Raw genomic sequence first — 24,840 nt, 5'->3', positions numbered from 1 at the left:
TTATATTGCCTTGTCTGTATTTTTTTAAAACTTCACCGTCAGTTTGCCTAGGCTACAATAGAACTGTAGTTACAATCAAATAAAATGCTTCTAAAAACAGTACTGGGATGATAATTGCATTGAACAGACTATGACAGTTTTTAGTTACCATGATAATTACTGCAACCTTAATGCCTGTGGGATTTTGACTTGACGCTCTTCAATTTTATGCTGCATAGAAGAGTTACATGACAGCACGCTCTACAGTTTCTGGAATCTTGTCTTTGTTTAATTAAACGTCTAATATCTTTTCTTTAGTCCTAATGATAAAGTGTGGGTTTTTGTGGTTATTACTGTAACTTCAATTAAAGCATTAAATCTGTTTGCTTTCAAGAAATAAAACTGTTGAGGAGAGGTTTTTTTAATTATGCTGCACTTATTCTGTGATATAGGCTCTCTGACATGTTATGGCACTTTATTTGACATGCTTCATGCCTTCATGAGGTGATGTTTAGTTTAGATACTGAAGCAAACTATCCTATAAAATCCTGTGTTGTAAATATAAACCTTTATAAACCCCTTGGGAAGGCTCTTCTGAACTGAGAATTAAAACATTCCATGATTCAAACCCATAAAATGAAAAGTAGCCCCCTGCTCTGAGTATTAATTTGCAGTGCAAAACCCTAAATCTAACCTGACATTGACTTGACTGTCTTTGAAATTCATATTCATCATAGCAAATAAGTGTTGGCTTTTTTTATGATGCTTTTACTACCCCCCCCCCCAAAAAAAAGCCCCCAAAAGGAGACAAACTACTCTGCTGGTAATACACTGTATTAAATGCAATGCTTGTGGAGAGATTATATGAAATTCTTTAAATCAACATCTATTTTTCATTTCGCTGTGGTTTTTATTTGTTTACTTTTGTTTGTTTTCCCTGTTCTTAAAGAGCCACCATATTTTACTGCCGAGCCTGAGAGTCGGATTTTGGCCGAAGCGGAGAAGGACGTGGACATCTTATGCCAAGCGATGGGTGAGTGTGCAGAGGTACTCAAGCTTGCATGAGAGAGAAGTGTCTGGTCCTCACTGAAGAAAGCATCTTATATCAACTTCTGATGTTTTGAGGCCTGTACATCATTGCTAACTATCACTGATCTGGTGATTGTAAGGTGGAATTTCCTTCTGCCAGAGGGATGTCCTCTGCCTTTGGGAAGACCGGCAGTCCTTTTGCTCTCGTTTAATTCTGATGTGTGTAATGCAGGCGCATTCACGTTTGTCTGTTGGGCAGGACATCTGCTCCTCCCCTTCTACGAGCTTGACTTCGTAGTTCTTGTTGCTTGACGAGAATTAGTGTCTTGAGGCAGTAAATGAGCTGAGGTAAAAGTACGGTTTTGGAACCCATCATTTGCAATACAAACAGTCAGTAAATTCAGCAGTTTAAACTTCCTTGTTTCTAAAGATTATGGAGCTTTTATGTTGAGTAGAATGTCAGCAGCTGTAATGTTTAAGTGTAGTTAGAGTGCTACCGAAGGACTGTTTCAGGCAGTTTTTAATTGGAAGGTGTTTTAATAACATAAATGCCTTCAAATGTTTGTAATTCCACCTAAAATAAAATGCTTTTTAAGTTTTAGATCCACAGAAATAGAAGCACATGCTATTTTAGCACTCTAAAAAATAGGAGGCATCATAATCTTGTGATTAAAGCAGGTAATTAAGTTAATAAAGTTGGATATTAAGTTTGACTCTGTCAATGGATTTTCACATCATGTTGGCAAGCTACTTAGCCATTTGGTGCCTCGATTTTCTTGATGCTCAGGTTAACAGGCAGTACACATATAAATGCCTTGAGATTCTTAGGTAAAAAGTACACGATCTTGTAAAAAACAAAACAAAAAACAAAACAAACACCCCTCTCTCTCCAACACTGACCATTTATTTGGATGCATTCTTTCTTCAGATCTGGGCCAATTAAAATATTCTTTATTGCATGATTATATTATTTCCCTTATGATTTAAGCATTTTTTGTGCTTTGCATGTAGGAAGGAGTCAACACTAATTTTGTAGAGGGAAGCTTTACAAATCTGTTAATGCAGTTAGCAAGCATGTATAAGGGTGCTCCTGCTGATTTGGAGTTTCGAAAGCCTTTGAGGTCTCTTACCAAAGGCTCTTACAGTAACTAAGCCATCAAGTTATAAGAGACCAGGTCTCATTGTGAATTAATGGCTTTTTAAAGAGAACAAATGCTCAGTTCTCAAAGTAGGGACCTGCTGTCGATGGAGCTCCCCAGGGACTGGAACCTGTGCTGTTCACCATGTGCATAGATGCCTGGGAAGAGAAAGTGGACAGTAAGATGATAACATTTGCTGATTATATAAAAATATTCAAGGTAATCAAAATTAAAATTGGCTGCAGAAGAGTCGCAGAAGGTTCTAATGATTCAAAGTGACTGGGCAATAAACTTGCAGACGAAATTAGTGACAGAGATGAAATTAGCTATTACTATTCAGAAAAGGTATGTCTTCTGGAAACATCAGCTCAGTGCCAACCAGTGGTTCAAAACGTTGAGTACGGGGAAGAAAGGAACAGAAAAGAATCAGCAAATGTCACTGGAGCACTGTGTGAAGCCACGGGGCACCCTCATCTCAAAGACTTTACACGCTTCTAATTGCTCCATTGGAGAAAGGGGTATACAAAAACTAGAAATGGTGCAGAAAAGTAGGCATAGGATAACTAGAGGTCTAGCATGGCTTCTGAATAATGGGAAATTAAATAGACTGGAACTCTTCATGCAAGAGAGCAATGAAGGGTAGTTACCGTATGGAAAGGTGATTAGGAAGAGATGATTCTCTCTTTTTTACTACAAGAGTAGAGGAGGCACCCAATTACATTTTCAGGTAGGAGATGTACAAAATCAGAAGACAGTTTTCCAAAGAACATATAAGCTGTGGGGGTTGTTGGTACAGGCAGTAGTTAAGATCAGAAATACAAATGGTTTAGAAAAACAAAATTAAATGTATTTGTGGAAGGAAAACCTCGTAAGGACTATTAAACCCAGTTGTGTGTGTGCAGCCTGTGGCTCAGGAAGTAGCTAAAGCACAGATTACTGGAGCTGAAAAGATGGAAATAGCATTCTGTCCTTGTTTTGTTCTTACATTTTGTGGCTGAGCATCCAAGACAAGCCAATTTCAAAGGAACGATATATGACTAGATAGACATTTATTCTGGCCACATACCACCATCTTTATGTTTCAGCATGTGTTATGTCAAACATGCTGGCATTTTCTATTGGAAATGATTTGTCAGGTAGCAGAATTAAACCCAAATATTGTATCATTAGGGAAATTGAATTTAAAAAGCATTCTCAGGTTTTTTGAAAAAGTGTTTCAATTGTACACAGCTGTGTGATCAGTCTCTGGCCTGTCTCTCTATCACTGTGGGAAAACTATCTGCTGTCTCAAATGTTTTTCATTTATTACCAAAAAAAAAAAAAAAAATCCTTGAGAGGTCAGGGAGATAAGAGGGTGATTTCTAACTCTTGCTTCTATTCTGGCTCGTCCTTTGAGCAATTTAGCTCCCGAGGGGATTAATAGGGCACTAATAATCATTCTCAGTAGATGAGGTTTTATTTGAGATATGGGAACCATTACTAGAGCCAAATAATTTATTTCTGCTGAACTCTTTCAGTGCACCTCTGATTTGTTGATGAATGTGGTACGGGAGCATGGAAACTTGTCTCCACATGGATTATGTTGCTGACTATGTATATCACAGGCTTGTAAGGGGCAGGTACTAGCTCTATACAGTACCTAAAAATAGGGGCCTTTTAATCCATTATTATACAAATCTGCACTCAAAAAAGGGTGCGAAGGCTGCTGCCCCCCTACTCCGAGCTAGGAGCTAGGATAATAGCAGTAGGGGAATGCGAAGCTGCCCTGCACCTTCACCGCAAATAGGACGGCAGACTGCATTTCCCCCAGCCCCATGGAGCTCTGTGCACAAAGCCCATTTGCTCAGGCTTTGTGCACTTTGAATGTGTGAGAGACAGATTAATTTCACAGTATAAGCAGAGATTAACTGTAAATAAAATTGCAGCTTGCACAGACTAGCTTTTTACTTCCTTGTAATGGAGTTTCAGTGTATCAGACTGCACTGTAACCATGCTCTGCCGTATATCTTTCAGCAGTCACTGATGCTGCCTGCATTTTCAATGGCTTTCCTTTAAATGCTTTTTCTTATTTGCTTATAGAAAGTTTAGAGCTGCAGGCAGTGGTGGTGGTGTCTGGGGAGCGCAGTTAATTGGACTTTAGTTCTACCTGTTTAGACAAGTACCAGGAAGGATGCTTTGGGGACTCCCCAGTAGCCCACTGGGAGCTAGTGAAGACTATAAAAAAACAACAAAAATGACACTGTGAATATTTAGAGTCTTTTATCCAGGTTCTTAAATAAGTTAAAATTGGCAAAGAGTCAAGCATCTGTTTCACAGATGGGGAAACTGAGCCTCAGACTGCATAAATTATTTGCCCAAGGTTACAGAGAAAGCGGCAAAGCCAGGAGCAAAGTCTCAGTTTCCTGGCTTCCAGGCTCCTCTGCAACACTAGATTAATTTGTCAGCCTCTCTTTGAAAAATGAATAGCATTGTATACATGCTGAGAACTAAGCTTATTTTATTTGTTATTGCTAGTCTTTTAGGCCACTCTGCAATCCCTCAAACGATAAGGTAGGAGCGAATACTGCTTGGAAAGATGTAGGCCAGCAGGTCTTTAAAGTCTTTTCTTCTTTTCGTTTTTTTCACCAGAAGGGTTTGGAGAGAAAGAGAAGGAAAATTCCTAGGGGAAAGAGGGAATAGGAGAGGGGTAGAAGAGAAGAAACTAGATTTAAATATTTTTATGGCTAAAGCAATAGCAAAATGAAAATGGAAAATTTGTACAATTTTGAAGACAAATCTCTCTGGGAAGATCACTAAAGCCCAAATGAATGCTACTGACAGGCTCCAGAACGCTTAGATAAGATCCTGTTATTCAGACTCGTAACTTTGAGTAGAGGAAGATATCTGTAACCGAAAACCCGAGAAAAATAGAGATGGTAATATTCACTTTGTCAGCTGCGTTGGCGATAGGAAGGTGCATCTCACAGTGATTATAGGATTAGGAGGTTTGCTAATACTGTTAGCAGAATGGGATTTATGGAATGACACCAGTGTTAAAGGTTTGAAGTATTGAACGCAGGATTTCATTATTTCCAAGGTGCCCATCAAGCCTAATGTGTGGGAGAATGGCGCTGCTATTATTTAAACTTGAAATCGTTTCCAGGCTCCTCTGCATTAAGAGAACTGTTCCATTTTGCATCATCTGTTTCTTCATTACTCAGTGATAATTTGTATTTGCCCGGGAGGATTTTCAAGAGATGAATAACACTCTCACCGAGAATCGTGAACATTGGAATTTACGCTAATTCTGTATATATGGGCTGTTGTATGAAATTTAAATTATGTGCGTTGCAAGCTACTGCACTACGTCTGTTCTGTCAGACAATGCACCCTACATAGCGGGTTTCTTCCTGCAATGATTACCTCCTAGATTATGAGTATATTTTATTTTATCAACAGAATAAAAGCATCAGAGGTGATTGTAGTAAATGATACATGTTTATAAAAATAACAGCAGGAAGTGAATGTTGTTTTTCAGTCATTCCTTATATTGTTTGTATGCTCTTTCTAGGAGTTAATATAGCTTTTGTCTGTACACAGGGAACAAGTAAATTGAAAGGAGATATGAACAGAGGTATAATACAATAGTATTTAATTTGGGGACTTTTAAAATAATAATGATGATAATATGGATCATCCTGTAGTGCTTTGCCTCGGAGGACCTTAAGGCATTGCCAGCAATACAGTGAAACTCATTATCTGCCCATGATCAATTCCTCACTTGCATCCCATTCTTAATGCTTCTATGATAGAGTGTTCTTCTCTGTTTGGGCAAATTTCACTCATTGATGAATTAAACTCCACGGTTTCACTATGGTACAAGTAACTGTTACTCTCACCTTATTACAAAGGAATGTGAAGCACCAAGGCTTTAAGTGGTATATGTAAAAAATAGCTACTGATTATGCAAATACTGTGTTTTGGTCAGCTTGATACCCTTCTGATCCGGTGGTCATCCAATCGCATATCATCTGCTTTACTTCAGACCCCTGCACAGAGCCCCAGCATTTGATCAGGAAAAGTTAGGGATTTCTGGGTTGGAAGGACAAAACAGTGTCTGATAGGGGGAGAGAGATAGAAACGTTGGTGTATGACTGTTCTATACCCTGAATGACTCCCCAGGAAATGGAAATCCTACACTAATTGTAAATACTAAATGTACAGCCACTTTATCCAAGCTAACTGGGATATGACTACAGCAGAACTGAAATAACTGTGTCAGTATTTGTACAACAGGCACATGAAAGAAATCAGGAATAAATGGGACAATGAGTTGTGTTCAGAATAGGTATAATAGTTTTGTTTCTGTTAATGTCTGCATTTTTCAAAAACAAATTAAGCTTGAGTGAATGGAAATAATAATTTAAAACTATCTCATTGTTTGCAACATGCTGTTTGTACATCAGCTAAAACTAAACCACCAAATTAGGACTGAAATATGGTCATATGAGCCCTTCATTTTTTTTTATGTGTAATTTGCCATTTTATTTTTATTTTGACATCTTAGCTACAGTAGCAGAGAAGAATCTTATTTGGGATGGAACAGTCTTATAGACTTGCAGTATTACCACATTGCTGCTGCTTAAGTAACACGATTCTGGCTTTCAATATGAAATTGCTCTAAATCTTATTTTGTGGTAGCATGAAATATGATTGGGTGAACAAAGTAATTTGATAACATGTTTTCTCAACATTTCCCCTTTCACTACTGGTTTTATTCCCGCATGTTCTACAGTATATTATTGCCATTGATAATGTACGTTGCAGCCTCCATTTATCAAAAGCAGCTTGCAGAAATATAAGTAATTGGTGTGGAAGGATGGGATACCAGTGATATGACCATAATAGCGCTATGTATTTCGATGACACAAAATGCATTGTGCAAAGACTAATAATGAAATTCTTTTGTTATATAGGCATCCCTGTTCCCACCCTGGTCTGGTATAAAGACTCTGTTCCTCTCGGCAAGCTGCAGAACCCTCGCTACAAAGTACTGCTTAGCGGTGGGCTGCGCATTCACGGGCTGCAGCCCGAGGACTCTGGGATCTACCAGTGTTTTGCGAGTAATAAAGCCGGGGAGATGCAAACATACACCTACCTGGATGTAACTAGTGAGTAAGGAGCTACAACAGAGAGTCATGAGTTGCGCTGTCATTTCTGCTCCTTATGTAAAATGACAGGGACCCAAATCAGTTAGATTTCTCCACTGCTCTATGCTTACATCATTCAATTCACATTCTCAAAACCTTGATTTTCATAAAGTGTAGGTGTTCTAGCTGTCACATACCCAAAAATTCCCTGTGTGGCCTGAACACAGTGTACTGAAGCCTGTAGAAAATAATTTCCGTGGCATTAGTGGGTTGGGATGAGCTCTCTTACCTCATTCTACAAAAGGAGAAATATAGTGCAAAAAAAGAAAAGTTAATTGTAAAATAATTTTCTCTATCCTTTATACTTAAATAGTTTAGTTCTACTCTAATGTAATTCTCCTCTGAATATGTGTTACTGCTTCATGATTCTGCATGGTATCATTTTATCTGCATTTTGTCAACATTTTGTAAAGAGAACAAAGAAAATTCAAGTTAAATATCTTTTTTGGCCAAAAAGTCTGATTAAATGGTTTGGCTAATGAAGTACACTCCTCTCTATGGAAGAACTCCAAATACTAATATTGTCTTTTAAAAACAATTATAAATAGGGATACCCATAATACTTAACTCCTTGAGAACATAGCTGATGTTGTCTGTGATGTCTCATCTTCAGGAAGCTGATATTTAACCCAAGGGCAGTTTACCAGTACTGACCTTAGAAAATAGAACAGCCCCAGTTCAATACGTATGTAGGAAACTGCAGCAAAAAATGTAATAAAATGCAGCTGGGGGAAAATAAGAGAGAATGAAACTTGAAAAATGTCTTGGATGAGAATCAGATTCTGAATTTTTTTGGCTGACATTTAAGTTTGAAAGTTAATGCCTTTCTCAAGTTGCTTTTCATCTTAAAGAACTCCGGGTTATGAAGATGAAAGAAAATAGTTTTGTTTATCTAGATTTCTCAGCTTTCCCCCAAACGCTCATTTTGCACTTATCCTTCTTTATCTGTAAGCCATCTTACTTGTACAAGTGCAAGCACTGATGGATTTTTATTTTCCATGTAGGTAATAAATTGAGTTAGATAATTCCTAGGAGATGAATAATGAAAGGTTACAGTCACTGCTGAAAGGTTTTCATGTGTTATTGTCATGTCCTGCTCCATGATCAGCTCTATAAAAGTTGTCCGTGATAATACCTAAGAGATCTTTCTGATAGCTGATCCATTGAGTTTTTAAAATTTTTGATTCTAGACATTAAACCAGCATTTATACAGCCTCCGGTGGATACTACTGTTACCGAGGGGATGACTGCAGTGCTAACCTGTGAAGTTTCAGGGGCTCCAAAACCTGCCATCTCATGGAAGAGAGGTAATCAGCTTTGCGCCATTGTGGAAAAGCTGCAATCCACGTTTTCTTGCCCAGTCTTACTCTGGRGATTCTGTAGATCCATTTGGCATGTATTTCTTGATTTCTTTGGTTTTGTGAGTGGAGGGATTGCTTTGCCATTTGTGATTGTGTGTACCATCCGAGTAGCCTGGCTGGTTTGTGATAGTCTTTTGGAAGAACTAGAATTGCAGTGCTTCATCCTTGCAGTCTGAGTGACAACAGTTGTGCTGGGTTTTTTTCCTTCTGTTTCAGGGAACCAGATCTTAGCCAGTGGCTCAGTGCAGATTCCTCGGTTCATTCTTCTTGAATCAGGAGGGCTCCAGATAACACCCGTTTTCCTTCAAGATGCCGGCAATTACACTTGCTATGCAGTCAACTCTGAAGGAGCTCTGAATGCCTTTGTGATGCTGACAGTGTGGAGTAAGGATAATGCTTTGTTTAAAGTCTATCTTTAATCAAGTATTCATCAATTTTTGGGGTATGCTCAGGAAATTTTCATAAGTAATTATGCTTTTCTAGTTAATAGAGATACTTGTATAATTTAATAGGAATAATGCGTCTATTTTAGGAAACCAGTCAGAATTATCTTTTTGGTTTGTGAAGTTATGCATATAAACTTTCATATTTTGTGAAAGGAACTGCATTTAAATAAATTAGAGCATCTAATCACAATTACAGTTTCACTCAGGTTTTTACCTTGCTGAAGCTTCACTGGCCTGCGTTGTACATCAGCGCTCTTGCAGCTTGCAGATTTGGCTGTTTGCGGTTGCCTCTGCCTCCAGGAGTCCGCAGGCAGCGTAGAGCAGCCCGTGCTGTTGCTAAGGCTGTGGTCCCAGCTACTGCGGATGTGATTTTCCTCAAACCTCTGCATTTCTCTGTGGCCCTGGGCATTGTTGGAAGCCAAAGCAAAGTACAGCAGGCTTCAGCTACTCTCTCATGCTGCAGATTGCCAGGGCACAGGGCAGCCCATGAAATGATTTTGCTCTTCACCGTTTGCCCTTCATCTCTACTTGTTTTTTCTCTGTTAGTGTGGAGAGTCTGATCTATCAGTTTCACCTGTGTTACTCCTAAGTGACACTGCCGTATGGGAGGGATAAAATACAAGTTCCATGTGACTAATCCAAAGCCAAGGTGTTAAAGTGTAACAGGGTTTTGCTACTAGCAGTAGGAAATAACAATCCTTGAGCTGAGACTAAAAATAATTAAAAATAATGGAGACAATAATGATAATAAATACAGAAGTGTAGAGGCCCTCTCTCTTCTCCTCTGCTTGATGTACAGCCCTGAGACTGATTATGATACTGGTGCATTTTTGACATCTGTTAATCCCCAAACAATCCAAATTACATCAGTGACATTTTGCCTTTTGAACTTGAGAATATCTGAAAACAATATTGACAGTAAAAGTGATGTATATGTGTCATATGGCCATCATATTTATGCCATACTGACAAAACAAAGATGTTATATGTATCAGGATATTGCAAACTGTCTGCTATCCAGGTGTGCAAAGGGGATCCACGTTATTAATTCTCAAAGGAATGGTGCTAATATCTTTTAAAGATAGGTCCTGTTCATTGTACGGCCTGGGGGGTGGCCAGGAAGGGAATGTAACCTAATAATATTTGTTTAGCAACATTATGAAGCTAGAAGGCATACACAGGTACATCTGGAATAATGCTAAAAATTAAGCACTGTTAGATACAGCCTATGGCGATATCTCTACATGTTTGCCTTTGAGTTCTCTGATGATTTATTCTTGTGCATGTATGAGATATCTCAGTAGCTACTGGTTATCTCTGTAGGGATTTGGGACTGATTAACATTAGCCACCTATCTCCTGTGCTTGTCCTAGTTGTCTAGCTGCTTCAGCTGATGCTATCTGCTGCCACTCCAGTGTGCTGAGCGTAATAGAGATCTTTCACACTAGGTCTGGTTGCTGTAGTTACAGGCAATTATTGTGTCCTGGGTCTACAGGAGGTGCTTGAATAAAGATGTTTTGCAACATTTGAGTAAACAGCATGTCTGTCTTATATGGAAAATTCACGCTCCCAGCAACTCCTCCTCCTTTGTCCTCTTTCATAGATTTGATGAGATTCTAGGGTGTCGCTTACATTTTCCCTTTTCTGAGCGTTTTCGGGAATATTCCTCTCTTGCCCAGGTTTTGTTTGTTTATTTTGGTTTTCCTCGACTCAAAACAGTACAGCTCGTTTCCTGACTAAATGTATGTTTTTGAGCATTCGCCTAGCATTATAAATATACGCGTGGCTTTATGACTTCAGGGAGCTGCCAAACACCCTTAGCGCAGCGAGAGTTAGTACGGCGTTCACGCTCCTCCCGCCCGGGCCCTCTGCTGCCGTCCCGTCCGTGCCATGCACCCCGCAGCGCCCAGCCTCTTCCCGGCACGACACCGTTCGAGGGAGGGGGGCCTTCGCAGCGAAGGCTGCGAGAGAGATGGCCTGCTTGCTCTGAATGACAAACGTTGGGTTGCCTGCTTGCGCAGGGACTACCCGAGTCAAAATGCTGTAATTTCGCCTGAACTGTGGCTTGTGTGCCTTTCAGATCGGACTGTCATTGTTCACCCTCCCGAGGACAGCACTGTGATCAAAGGAACCACGGCCGCTCTGCGATGCGAAGCAACTCATGATCCTAGAATTTCAATCAGGTTGGTGGTGTCAGTTCTTGTTTGTGCGGTTTTTCTGAGCTTAATTTCATAAGCTGCGTGAATAGCATTAGGCTGAAAAGTTTCAGGACCCCAGGTTTTAACACCAGACCCCTGATACTTGCATTATAAGGTTGCACACTGTATCATTAATCACATAAATCCCATCTTCTATTTCAGCCTTATGTATTATTTACAATGAGCTATGTTCCACTTCATGACTTCAATACAGCCTTCCATGATTTTACTGTCAAGGTTAATACACTATCAATAAAACCAACTTGTCAGAAGCTGATACTTAATGAGAGTAAAAGCCAAAGAGAAGGAATAGCCTTTCAGAAGCGTTTACATTGGGGTGCATGAAAATGATGCAAGAAATGCCCCTGTTCTTGGAAACAGCTCAATAACTGGGGGCTATATTCTGCTCTAACAGTGTAAAGGCAAGCAGAATTGGTCTGAAGTATTAACATTTGCACTAGAGCAGTTAAAGGAAGCTCACCATTTAAAAATAAATTTAACATGAAAATTTATGTAGTCTGAAAGCAACACAAATGAAAGAAGATACAGGGAACAGCTTGGAAGGTGCTAGAATGGTGAACTGCAGAAAGAGCTTAAAAAAAGACAAATACGGGTGTAAAAATACTATCTAAAAATACTTAATTTGGGGACCATGGAATGTATACATCTCTGTGATGTGTTGTTATGAATGTGTTTTAACAGATGAGCGCTAGTAAACCTTGCCACAGCAGTTTAAGATGTTACTGATTATGGCAATCTAAGGTTATTACAACTTTAGCAGACATCAGCCAACACCTCAGTAGTTAACTTCACAGCCTGGTGATTCAGTTTAAACTGCTGATGAAGGCAGACTTACAAACTTGGTCATTTAGGGGTAACTCACTTTTTCCATGTAAAATCCGTAATATTGTTTATAAATTATATTGTATCCTGAATGTAATTACATTTCTCATTCTGATCACTGATATAAAACCAAGATTTGGTGAAAGATGCTGTTCTTGAAAGTAACTGTAGGGGCCTGTTATTTTTAATGTGTGATTGTAGAAACTGGTATCTTATTGTGCAGTTCAAATAAATATATTTTAAAGTTATTGTTAGTATTTACTAACTGAAACATTGTGATACTCAGGTACGTTTGGAAGAAAGACAGCATTGTAATAAATCCATCTAGCAGTTCCAGGATTACAGTAGAGAAAGGTGGAACCCTCCTCATCAGCCAGACCTGGTCAGGTGACATCGGAGACTATACTTGCGAGGTCATTTCTTTTGGAGGAAATGACTCCAGAATGGCTCGACTAGAAGTGATGTGAGTATTCCAACTTAAAGATATGCTGTGTTTTTTTCAGATACCATTGAATATTTTTCCAGCAGATTCTAGGAGATCCGGGGAGTGTGGATGTTTGGGTTTTTTTAGAAGAAACAAAGCCAGTTTTTATTGCTAATGAAACTGCCTTGAAATATTCTTGCTTTTGCATGCTGCCATGCTGCTTTGATTTCCAAGTATCTGAAGCCAGCTGTGCCAGTTGTAGTCTGTGCATCTTTATGGATAGCATCTGTGCATGTCCAGCYGGTTGGATGACTGAGCTCAGAGGAGAGTGGTTCATGGGTCTTAGTTACCTGAAGATCAGTAACAAGTGGAGTACTGCAGAAGACTATACTGGAACCTGTCCTGTTTAACATTTTTATCGGTGGTCTGGAGGAGGTGTCAGAGTGCACACTAATCAAGTTTGCAGATGGTACCGAAAGTTGGAGGAACAGTTGATACACTCAAGGGCAGGAGCACCATTCACAGGGATCTAGACAGGCTGGAGATGTGGGTCGACAGGAACCTTATGAAATTCAACAAAGACAAATGCAAAGTTGCATCTGGAATTGAATAATCTTTTGCAATGATATAGGCTGGGAACTGACTGGCTGGGAAGCAGCTCTGCTAGAAAGAGCTGGGAGCTCTTGGTAGGCAGCATGCTGAACATGAGCCAGCTGTGTGCCCTGGCAGTGAAGAAGGCTAACAGCATCCTGGGCTGCATTAACAGGAGCAGAGCCAGTAGATTGAGGGACATAATTCCTCAATACTCATTAGACTGCACCTAGAATACTGGGTCCAGTTTTGGGCCCCCAAATACAAAAAAGACGTTGAAAAACTGCAGCTAGTATAGTGGAAGGCCACCAGGATGGGTAAGAGACTAGAGCACTTGCGCTGTGAGGAAAGGCTGAGGGAAGTGCACTTGTTCAGTCTGCAGAAATTAAAGCAGGAGAGGTTCAGGCTGGATATCAGGAAACTGTTTTTTTTAACCACAAGGACACTCAAGCATTGGAACAGGTTGCCCACAGAGGTTGGAGACTTCCTGAGGTCCCTTCCAACCTGAATCATCCCATGATGCCATGTCGCTGAACATCCACATAAAGCCCAAGCGCTGGGCTTCAATACCAAGGTTATAGGAAAACATTTTCCTCCTTTTAGTATTGTTTTTCCCTCTGTTGAACACGTATCAGAATAGCTGGTCCCTGGGCAGGCATTGCTTATTCTTACGTTTCCTTTATATGAATTTTTCCAAAGGAAAAAAATATTTGTATGTGTGCCTTTCTTTATTCCTAAGGATCTTAAAAAAAGTCTAAGCGCAGTTCGCTTCTGAAAAAGGATTATAAAAATGGCATTGTGGAGTTCCATGTTTTCTATTTCTGCCACTCCACTGGTGTGAAATACAGTAGCATTTTTATCACTAAAAGCAACAGCTATGGTTTTGGTACGTGTGTGGAGTAGATCAAATGAATGAGAAGGTTATGTTTTATGTAGTCTGGGGTTTGGGGGAGGGGGTTGTTTGTTTTGTTTTGAGCAGTGCTGTATGCTTTAATTTAGCTAAAATTGCATCTGTTTCTGCTGGTCATGCCTGATCTCTCTGAGAAGATGGCAACTTCTGTTGCTGGCAGTATAATGAGTTCACCTAGGAGGTTTGCTATGCAGGGCACTGTTTGATACAGCATTATTCTGACAATGCCAAGGCTAGATCAGATGCCCATTTTGAGAGAGCGGTCATACATTCTCTCTCTAATTAAGCACTCCTCAGCTCTCCTCCCGGAGTGTGTTTTACAGCTGGTTTGAATCCAAGAGCAGAAGACAATTCAGAATATATTGTTTTTGAGTGGAGGACAGAAAATTATGGAATAAAGACTGCAGAGAATGTTATAAGCTGGACTTTGAAGTAAAGCTTCAAATATGTGCTAAATGCTTTTGCAGTCTGACAATTTCTTAATCCAAAACAGCAAAAGGTGCCCTATGCAACCCAGATGAGCACAGCAGGTTTATTTACTTGCAGGTCCCTGTTGACCAGAGAGAAACAGTTTTGTAGTATGTACAACTCATGCTACTAGTTAATGGGGAGAGGCGCATCTTTTGTATGTTCCTGAGGCTGCCTCTCCTTGCATCCCAATTTGCTGCAGTTCTGCTGGCTGGCTCCTAATGCCCGTGCACTGTCACTGGCTCTTAATCCTGTATCTCTGCTCCTTCTGATGTTCTGTGGCTGATGGCCTGTAACCTCTTCTTTCCCCAGAGGAATTAGGGAAACTCTTTTAGAGGACTTCAGTAACTGTTAAGTCACTCAATCATACCTTGAATTGTGACATTTCAAAGTAGTACAGGTACTGCAAGAATGCCAAAAACGTTGCCTTCCCTTGCAGCTTTCATCGTTATCATTTGGCTCAGCAGCACCAAATCAGTGAGAAATACATGATACAAGAAGAGAAGTGAAATAGAGAAGAAAATATGTGGAAAGGAAATGTTTGAAGTAAAGCTTAAATTAAATTCTAGCTCGTGTACGAAAGACAGATCTATAAGCTTCCCTATTCTCCCGGATAATTCTCTTGTGCAGAACATTAACAAACAGGGCATGTACATTCCCGTCTATGAGCACTTACACTTCAGTGCCTTGAGTAGCACTAATGTCAGACAAATGTTCAAAGGAGGCCTCTCAGCCAATTACAGACTAGAGCAGTCTACCAACAGATAATATCGTAGCCTACCTAGCTTCATCCGACAACTCTAATTGTCTTACCACCTCTTTTCCCCCAGGAACCAGCATATCCCTTCTCTATCTCCGGGCATGTAAAGAGAGATTTCCAAAGGCGCAAATAACAGTGTTACTCATTTCCATTGAAAGGCATTCAATTCAAAACCATTGACCTTCAGGGTGCCCTTCAGTTATTTAATCTGAGTGGTTTGGTTTTCCAATCTGTGAAAAGAGGGAAACAAAACTTTTTCTTCCTTTGTCTTCCCTTGTTAGAAGACAGGCTTGTGGAGAAGATACTGTTTCTTGCTAGAGGAAAATATGGTGCTAGCAGAATGGGGCTCTACTGTGGTACACCTCGTTGGTGCAAACAGAGTGGATCGTCTTCCCTGGCATGTCTGTGAAAGAAGTAAAATATATGAAAAGAAAAGCCAGAAAACTAATGAAGAACTTGCTAAAGTGCAGCCAAAGGTTACCTTACTCATCAATTCTGCACTGATGGGACTTGGGCACAGAAACTAATTGCTGGTCAAGATACTCTATTCATTCATTTGTCTTCCCTCTAAATGTGTTTATTCTTCATATACGTCACTTCATTTGATTTGCACAAGGTAAAACCAGTGCTGTTTGCCAGTGATGTTTCTCTCCTGCAAGAAATAGATTTAAACTTTGTACTTATTTATTTGTGTTTCTAGCAGAGCTTCTCAACTGCAAACACAGAAACATTTGCAGGTCTTTTGGTGATGAGCTTGTGCTTCTCTTGCATCCCTCCAAGTCATAAGATTTGATCCTGAAAATAATTGTATGTAATGAAACATCCCAGCTTCATTTAGCTTACTTTTATAGTCCTGTAAATACCATAAAGAATGAAGTACACGCAGAGAAAGAAATGCTTGTTCCTAAAGCTCAATAAGCTCAGAGTTACCACAGTGTATCACTCTCCTGACAGGAAACTCTGCTGATTCCAACTCAAAGTATCCTGAGGGTTCTCAGTATATATAAAAGATGCAGAATTGCAGCTATCTGTGCCGGCTGCTCAATATCTGCCTGCGTGCAGTCCATTCTAAGGAATCTCTTTGTTGTTTGAATGTGGCTGAAAAGTATGGTAACGCTGCGTTGTTGGGAAATCAGAGCCCCATACAAGCATCGGTTGTGTCACAACATGGTAAAATCTTCTAGACTCCTTCTCTATACAAAAATGCGGGTAGGATAATGTAATACACAAATAGACAATTTATTCCTGGCAGCAAGTTCATTTTCTTTCAGTTCTCTTTCACCAGAGAGAGAACTGCTATTTTTCCGCCTCTTCTTCAAAAGCAGGAGAGGTGAGCTAACCACTTGCAACGAAACCCAGCAGCTTGCCAAGAAGCAACAGCACTGCCTTTGTCAATCGCTTATACAGAACGCCTGATAACGTTTTTACTTGAGGTATTTGTAATTGCTACTGCTTCTGATTTCTTTCAAATTTGCGTCCTAATCAAGTAGCTTGATTACTAAAAGTAAAATCAATAAGAGCAATGCAGACTAACAAATCGAAATGACATCTCGTTACGAACTTACATTCATACGCATCCCCTATGCCTCGGTTCTGATAGTCCATCTCTTTTCCCTTTTGCGGGGAGTAAAAAAAGGAAGGACGTCAGCCTTGAAAGTATGTGATTCCTTCCTCACTAAAAAGAAAGGTTGTAGTTATTTTTCCAAGCTCTCTGTTGGGATATTGGGAACCAAAGCATAAGGTTCCCTGCTAGTCTAAATGCACTTGATGTTCCAGAAGGAATCAACCAGATTAGCAATTGTGTCTGCTCGTCATCAAATGTATATCAAAAATATAGGGGGGGTTAGCAAAGAGAAAACATAAAATTCAAAAGTCTTTCTCTGTAGATGTCCTCTGTACGTCTGAGCTTGTGTTGACTGCCAAAATGAAATGGGAAATAAATCTGTGTGCTCATTTGGCAAATGCTTAATTTCTAAGTTCCACCTTGTTGTAGGCCTGCAAGAGACAAAAAGCCTCACTACTACTGGATGAACCACAAGAATCATTCCTGTGTTAAAAAATTGGAGAGAGCTCTTTTATAAGAGAAACTGGAAAGTCTTGAGCAATAGATGACCTGTTTCTTAATTTAAAATATTATAAACTTTTATGACCAAAGCCATCAGGGCTGAGTGATTTGTTAGACTTCTTGCCTCAACTTCTTAGCAAGTTATCAGGTCTAGCAGAAGAACCACCTGCTTCGGAGAAAACCCTGCATGTATGGCGGGTCTGATTTAGGAAATCGTTTTTGAGGTAGGAGCAGAGCCTTTTTATAAACTGACAGGAAGACTTGTTTAATCTCCCTTGCCTTTTTAGTAATCCCCTCTTCAGTCACAGTCTCTCTGATTACCTGCTGTTGGACCATTTTTCTCAGAAATCTCTCCAAACCATGTCCGGTTTATTTCCCTTAGCAAATAGTCTGCTTTTAGCTAATTTTATAAAACACTGTATGCGTTTACGGAGTAAATTTTTCAGGTACGCTCTGGCAGTGATGAGCTGACTCAAAACATTAGGGTTTCTGTTTTGAACATGTATCATCTGTAACTAGCTAATATTTCTCTCCTGGATTGTCACAGTGGCTTCATGTTCTGTTCTTGCAAATCCTCTGTTTTAATTGCTTTGTCAAGGTCCCCTCAGGTCACCTTGGTGGCTATGTCATTAACCCTGGATTTATCTATCAGTTACAGATTTAGAAGTGTCCATATAATATTTTTTGCTATCGTACAAGGGAAGTTCTGGAAAAATTGGCTCCATGTAACCCTTTAGCATGAGAGGAGTGATGCCTAAGATATCCTGTATTCAAAAAGGTTGATATTTTTCCTGTTTGGGGCTTCAGCAACTACAAAAAGAGATGATAATGCTAGAATTAAACAGCTGGTGTCCGATCAAGGACAGTTACGTGCTGTGTGTGTTGTTTTCCTGAGCCTTGTTCGCTTCCGTGGTGTATCAGAAGTTGAGCAGTGCTAGTCTGAGGTTCTTCTCAGCCTGAGGAAGGCTTTGATTTACCGTTGCATGCAATGCCTTCTCGGATGTTAGGAGCAAGAAAAAGTAATTTTCTTAAAGAAAAAAGAAGCAATAACCTCTTTTGGGAACACGAATATTCATGGTGGTGGTACAGGTCTCATTTATCATCCCTTCTACGCAGTGCGTGGTAGCGAATGGGAAGGGAACAAAGTGTAAGTGCTTGCTAAAGTAGGAGTTACTATTTATTAATCTCTGCTTTTGCTTACTAGAAGGAGAGCAGTACACTTCTGTGCTGAAATTTCTTTGTACTTTTAAATATTCATTTCTGACCAGGTGTGTTTCTTAGGCACTTGTTATATCTGCCTTGAGGGATTTAAATCTGTAAGCACCATCTGTTGCTGTTTGGGGTGGATACATATGGGTAGAAAATATGATATTCGGGGAGATAGGTGTGCTCCAAGGCTGCTGCATCTCGTGCCTTTCCAGCTCCAAAGTGCCCATTTCCTTCATGCTGCTGCCTGATTACCATTTGGTGCAAATCTAACAGAATAATCAGCTAAAACCAGATCCTAAGCAAAAAGCGCATTTATAACTCTGTGTGTACTTGAGTGAAGAGGGAAACATCCGCTCTCCTCCAAAAAATCTTTCAGTACTTGTGCCCTGAGAAAAAGAGACCAAACTGCAAGTTCTTTTAGTCCCATAGCTTCTGTCCTCAAATAAACTGTTAATCCAGCCCTTCTAAATGTATGAGAAAACAAGATTACATGGTAAATATACGCCCTGAAAATATCCTGCATAAATTCCAGTGGTGTTTATTCAGCTCACAGAAGGAGTTACCTGGGGATGTTTGCCGTGAGCTCCCCAACAGTCATCCCTTGTACACTGCTCCCTGCGCGAGCATCAGCTGCTGGAAGCCGCAACCCGTCTCCGGATGGTCCCTGCAGGGTGTAGCAAGGAACGACGAAGGGTCTGGGACTCCTGGGAGCCGGGTCCCAACATGACACTTTGCTCTCTTCCCTTCAGTATTTCCTTTGCCAGCTTAATCGCAGATACTCTTTTCCACCCAGCCAGCTCAGGATGTAGTGATAAATTGTAGCAGAGGTTTAATGTTTATCATAATTTAATGTTTCATTCAAAATTAAGTAACATGCTTTCATAGTCCCTTGGTAAACGGCCATATTTTAAACCCCAAGTCCATACTTTTCAAATGACAGGCTTACTCTTCCATTTTGTCTTGCAGTCCAGCCACTTTCCAAATCTGTTTCCAGGTCCCTCTCTTCCCTAAACTTAATCCCACACACGGTAGTTAAAACCCCCAGAGAACTTATGAAAGCAGTRATTTGCAGTGGTACAGAAGCAGGTTTTTGTAGAAATAAATAATTCAATTTATTTGTCCAAAATTTTGCAGCGCTCTCTTCTAAATCTGCTTCCTTTGGGCTCCATATCTACTCTTTCCAATGCCCCCTGTTTCCTCTAGCCCCCAAGTGACCATGTCTTAGTATCAAAAGCCTGGTGCTTGGTTTCTGCAGGCATTCTGTACATGAGCCTGTGTCAGCCTAAACTCCGTATAATCAATGGAGAGAGCAAGGCATCCTTAGAGAGTGACTTAATGAAGTTAATATCCGAATCACGCCTGGAGGTGTCCTTCCATGTTTACTGCAGAAGGCACCCAGGGTGACTGTGCTTCTGACTTCGTTAGGCATTTAAAGTCAGATGAGATGAGAAGARACTCTGAGCTCAGGTTTAACCTTAGGAAGCGTTAACCCTTCTAGTCTAGGTAGAGGTGGGCAAGTGATAGCCCTCCAGTTACGATTTCTCATTATCTGTGTATTTTCCTTGCCGTTCCTGTTTGACTCTTCTAGCAACCTCCTTTGAACTGACTCCGCAGCAAGTAACCGTTATAAAGATGTAAACAAGGACATTCACAGTTTTGACTGGAAAAACAATAAAGCTATCATCTGGTTCTCTGTGCATTCCCCTGTCTTCCAGAAGAAATCTGAATCCAGAACGTACGGTTCTGACCTAAAGGCAGGGTCTGTGCTCGCTTTTGTGAGTGGCTAAGAAGTTGTGGGTTTTTAGCAACTAAGCATTCAGGAACGTGACGCATCGCAGCAAGCAATTAGTACATTTTTAAATTAAGGTTGGCAAGTACCTTTGTGGCTTTGTGCTCTGGCCAGTGTAGATTAGCAGGAGGGTATGTTGAGGTGAGGAAGGTTTACTGCTGAGCTTTCCTGGGGAGAAGCAGTAGATCAAATGGGAGAAAAGCGGTCCTCCTTGCTTTTCCTTCGTTGTCAGAGATCCTTGTCCTCCTTGAGAAGGAAGAATTAGAAACCAGCTTTGATTATAATGGCTAGAGGGCTCTTATCACTTAGTACAGATCAGCATTTAAGGAATGTAGCAGAATTTAGTTTCCTCACTGCACCATRCAGCCTCTATGACTTTCAGACAATGAGTCCAAATGAATGCATTTATTTTGAGAAATTACATGTTCTAATTGAGCTGCTGTTTTATTTTTATTTTTAATGTTTCATTTAGTATTTCCATGGGGTTTCTGCAGGCATTTTCACTGCATTTTATGGTTGGGTACTTCCAAAAAAAAATCCCTATTATATGAAGGGAAGATTCTACCCATGACAGCATAAGCCTCCATCCACAAGTAAATCAAGCTGTTCTGTAGCCTAAGAATACATATGGTAATTTTGATTAGTAACTCTACAGGGCTAGTGTTAATGTCTTCTGCTTTCCTGAGTATGAAAAATTCCGTATTAAATCATACCTCTCATATGTTTTACTGTTTATGCATAGAACTGCTGTTCCATTGCTAGGACGTCATTGTAAGGGGGGGGGGGGAAGCAAGAAGAGAAATGTGTTGATCAACTTGTCTCAATTAAAAAATAATAGGAAAATTGGCTTTTTTCCACATTTAGTAACAGTTCCATTAGCTGTTCTAAGCATCAGCCATGGGACTTTCAGCATAATTTATTTTTTTTCCAAACAGTACAAAATTGTGAATAATTCAGAGATATCTTTCATTTATATAATTGTGCAATAGCTGCTGGTAGTTTTATATCCATTATAATGCAAGGCTGATGCCATGTGCAAATCTAACTGCCTGTAAGATTATAGCTGAATGAAAAGTAGATTGATTTTCTGYGCTGTTTTTTTTCTCCCTTTCTCAATAGTGAACTGCCTCATTCCCCTCAGAATCTTCTGGCCGCTCTGAATTCCTCGTACAGCCGCAGCGTGGTGCTTTCCTGGGTGCGGCCCTTTGACGGAAACAGCCCTGTTCTCTACTACATGGTAGAGCTATCTGAGAACAGTGAGTAAAGTCCAATACGTTTCAACCTCACGTTTTCCTTAATTATTCAGCCTTCTTTCAGATTTAGCTTTTACCAGAGCTACCAAAAAAAAATTCCTGTTATTTCCTTGTTGAGAGACAGTGTGCAGGAATGGGAAGTCATGGGTTTTACATTCAACTATTATCATGCTGAAAGAGTTAAATAACAGGAGGCCTGAGATGGTGAATTTGTTAGCCAGGAAAGCCTTGTTCCTCCCCCAACTTTGCTAGCCTGACTTCAAGCACATCAGTTCATCTCTCTGTGCTTCTAAACGTCATCTGCAACATGGCAGCAGCTGTATTTTATTTCTTCCCGTTGTTGTCTTTTCCTCTGGGTTCATAGATCTCCTAATACAGTTAGAGCCTCAATTTCAGCTGAAGAGTACATAATAATATGTATGATAATGCAAGGAGTTGATGGTCTGTCTGAGGAACAAACCTCTAATCTGTTATCAGGTAACAGCTCTAATAACAGGACCTACTGTCATACATGTATGTGGATTCATATATTCTCTTCACTTTCCCTATGCTGTTATTTTACATCTTTCTTTTAAGTAGATGGTTGAGGATGCTTAACTGTGAGATACAGAAGGATCTGGGTTCATAGATTACAAACCTGGTCATTGTAAATTGCCACTTCTCGCAGTTTCCTCTTCCGTAGGGCTGGTCCTTTATGGCTCTTTTGTTTGCAAGGTTATTCAGGGACGCTGCTAATGCCTCTTTAGGAATTGAGTGAAAGATGAGGTTGTATGGAAATCAGTCACCTTGGCAATACTTTCTAATCTCTATCACCCTAAGAGCTGGAAATCCAAGCCTAGCAATTGATTTTAGATGRAAAAATTAAGAGCATCACTTTTTCTGACGTGTGGAAATTAGCCACTGCATAACTAAACGTGAAACAGTGCTGATTTCTGATTACCTAGAGAATAGCGTTTGTGTTGCAAGGTGGAGAGCTTGAGTTCAGAGCCCACACAAGCCTTTTGCTTTGCAGGCTGGAGTGCATAACTTTTCAGATATGGACGTCCCAGAACTGATGATCGTGACAGCTGTTGAGCCAAGTGCAGTTTTCTAATCCTAGCAGAGCTCTGAAGTCCTGCCCAGGGCTGCTGTCCTTATAACAGYTCTCTAGAGCAAAGAGTCCTGATATTTGCGTAACAGAGTAACTTTGAGAAATTCAGTGTTCTGTGCCACACTGGATCCAACTGCTTGCACCCGTTCTCTACCTTTTCCTTACCACCTTCTCCTTTCTTCTCTCTCCCCCTCTGCTTCCCTTCCTATTGACTCCAGTCCAGTAACTGCCTTTTTGCTTTTCTTTTCCTTCCTGTTCTGTCACCCAAGGTTGTTACCTTTGTGCTTCTGTTTCTCCCAGTAGTTTTGACGAAGACAAGCTAATTAACTCCCAGTCTGGGAACATGATGCAAAGATACTAGAGCAGTATTTACATGGAGACAGCGCAGAGCTGGCAGAACGTATGCSCTTGGGTCCTGCGCTGGGCTGCGTTAATTGGGAAGTGTCCCTAGGAAAGGAGGCAGCTCGTTCAGGGCCAGGTGAAGTTTGAAAGGTTTTTAAGTGTCTTTCAAGCAAGGATGCTTTGCGCTTGTTCTAGTATGGGAATGGGGTAAATGTGCCATCAGTTGGAAAATGCTATAATTMATTTGCTGAAATTTGCAGAAGGCTCTGCAAAAATCAGCAATAGTTCTACAGAAATTATGCAGAGTGTCCCTCAGAACTCCGCAGGATCCTGTGAACTCTCACTCACTCTGTGATAGATCCAATAATTTTGGCTGATGGCATTGCAATCTGCCACTGAGAGAGTCTCATTATCACAAATCATAGGTGTATGTACTTCAGCAAGCTTGCAGCTGCAAAAACCAAACACAAACCAGACTTTCTGTGAACTGAGCATCTTAACTCCCAGAAATATTCTAGATCTTGCTGTCCTTGGAATTTTCATTTTTATTTTACTTACTTTGCTTTTATATTTAGTCTCTAAATGGTCACTCACAGAAATAGCACAGGGAGGAATCTGAACCCTTGAATACTCCACAAGTTACTGTTCTCTTATATTTCATGTACTATTGCACAGCTTTACAGATGTCAGCAGAATAGTGGAACAATGTCAACAGTGACTTTGGTTTGCRCAGATGACTTTAATGTCTGGATAGTGTCACTGTCTCATTTTTATTTGCTTGGAGTGTATTGTTTTTGAGAGCTATTTGGAGCTCAGTGGTGTGTGGTTTATACTTAGTTTCTACAGACCTCCTACTCCTATGGCAAGCAGCATCCTTCCTTCCCYCCACGCCACCCCCTCTTTCAGTGATGCTCTTGAATGAGGCTGACATGATCTRTGGTGGTGTAGTTTTGTCTGATGTGACTGTGCAGAATCTCTTTCTGGTTTGCAAAGAAAACTTTCATTCAGATTTTCTGCYGGTCCTGGTTTTGCTGCAGAAGGAACAGCTCTCAAGGATTCTGCATATGCCGCCTATAAGCTCATTTGCTTGTGTTTGTAGCTCTTTCGCTGTTGGCAGCAGTGCAGTCTGCTTAACATCCTAATTCGAGTTTGCTTTTATATATATGTAAAGGTTAGGGAGGGGCRTCAGAATTACAGATTATTTTTCAGTTAGCAAGGCTGCGCAGAAAACTTGGTTCTRTGGAGTTTTAATAGGTGGGTTTTGTTTTGCAGTTACAGGTGCCAAAATGTAGCATAGTTTTATTCATTTTTTGGTTGCTTTGCTTTGAATAATTTTCTCATAGCTTTAGCATCCATTGTGCATTTTGAAGCAGGTACCATAAATGAATACATAATAACAGTATCTGTTACACAGAACTAACTGAAGAAGGTTCAAAATAATGAGTATAAATTTCAAGGGACTAATTACTAGCTACATTAAAGAGAGGCGTGTCACACCACCTGGCATGGATTAAAACTCCTTTTCATTAATATCAATTCAGTAAAAAGATGTAAAAACCTCATTTCAATTAGCGAAAAAAAACAGTGGCAGATCGCACACATAAACTGCTGGAAATATAAATGACTCTAGTCACCAAGTCATCTAATCTTTAAAATGAGTATATTTGGCACAATGGAATAATTCTCAAATCATAAGTATTCAAAATAGACCGTGTCTGTGGGTGATTTGAGACATATGGCCTCAAACATTTGGGG

General features: G+C 40.1%; 1 protein-coding gene across 1 annotated transcript in view; it reads left to right on the top strand.

Moving 5' to 3' along the window:
• The window catches only part of SDK1 (sidekick cell adhesion molecule 1), a 432,311-nt gene that overhangs the window by 279,414 nt on the left and 128,057 nt on the right, over nucleotides 1–24,840 (top strand). Inside the window, exons 9-15 of the mRNA XM_026083057.1 lie at nucleotides 929–1,012; nucleotides 7,103–7,297; nucleotides 8,527–8,643; nucleotides 8,914–9,081; nucleotides 11,224–11,326; nucleotides 12,471–12,647; nucleotides 21,520–21,656. Of these exons, the coding sequence (XP_025938842.1) occupies nucleotides 929–1,012; nucleotides 7,103–7,297; nucleotides 8,527–8,643; nucleotides 8,914–9,081; nucleotides 11,224–11,326; nucleotides 12,471–12,647; nucleotides 21,520–21,656 (981 nt within the window). The remainder of the gene's footprint in view (nucleotides 1–928; nucleotides 1,013–7,102; nucleotides 7,298–8,526; nucleotides 8,644–8,913; nucleotides 9,082–11,223; nucleotides 11,327–12,470; nucleotides 12,648–21,519; nucleotides 21,657–24,840) is intronic.

This window comes from Apteryx rowi, unplaced genomic scaffold (assembly GCF_003343035.1).
Source record: "Apteryx rowi isolate R43461 unplaced genomic scaffold, aptRow1 scaffold_6, whole genome shotgun sequence".
NCBI classification, from domain to species: Eukaryota; Metazoa; Chordata; class Aves; order Apterygiformes; family Apterygidae; genus Apteryx; species Apteryx rowi.
This window is presented reverse-complemented; position numbering and strand designations above follow the sequence as displayed.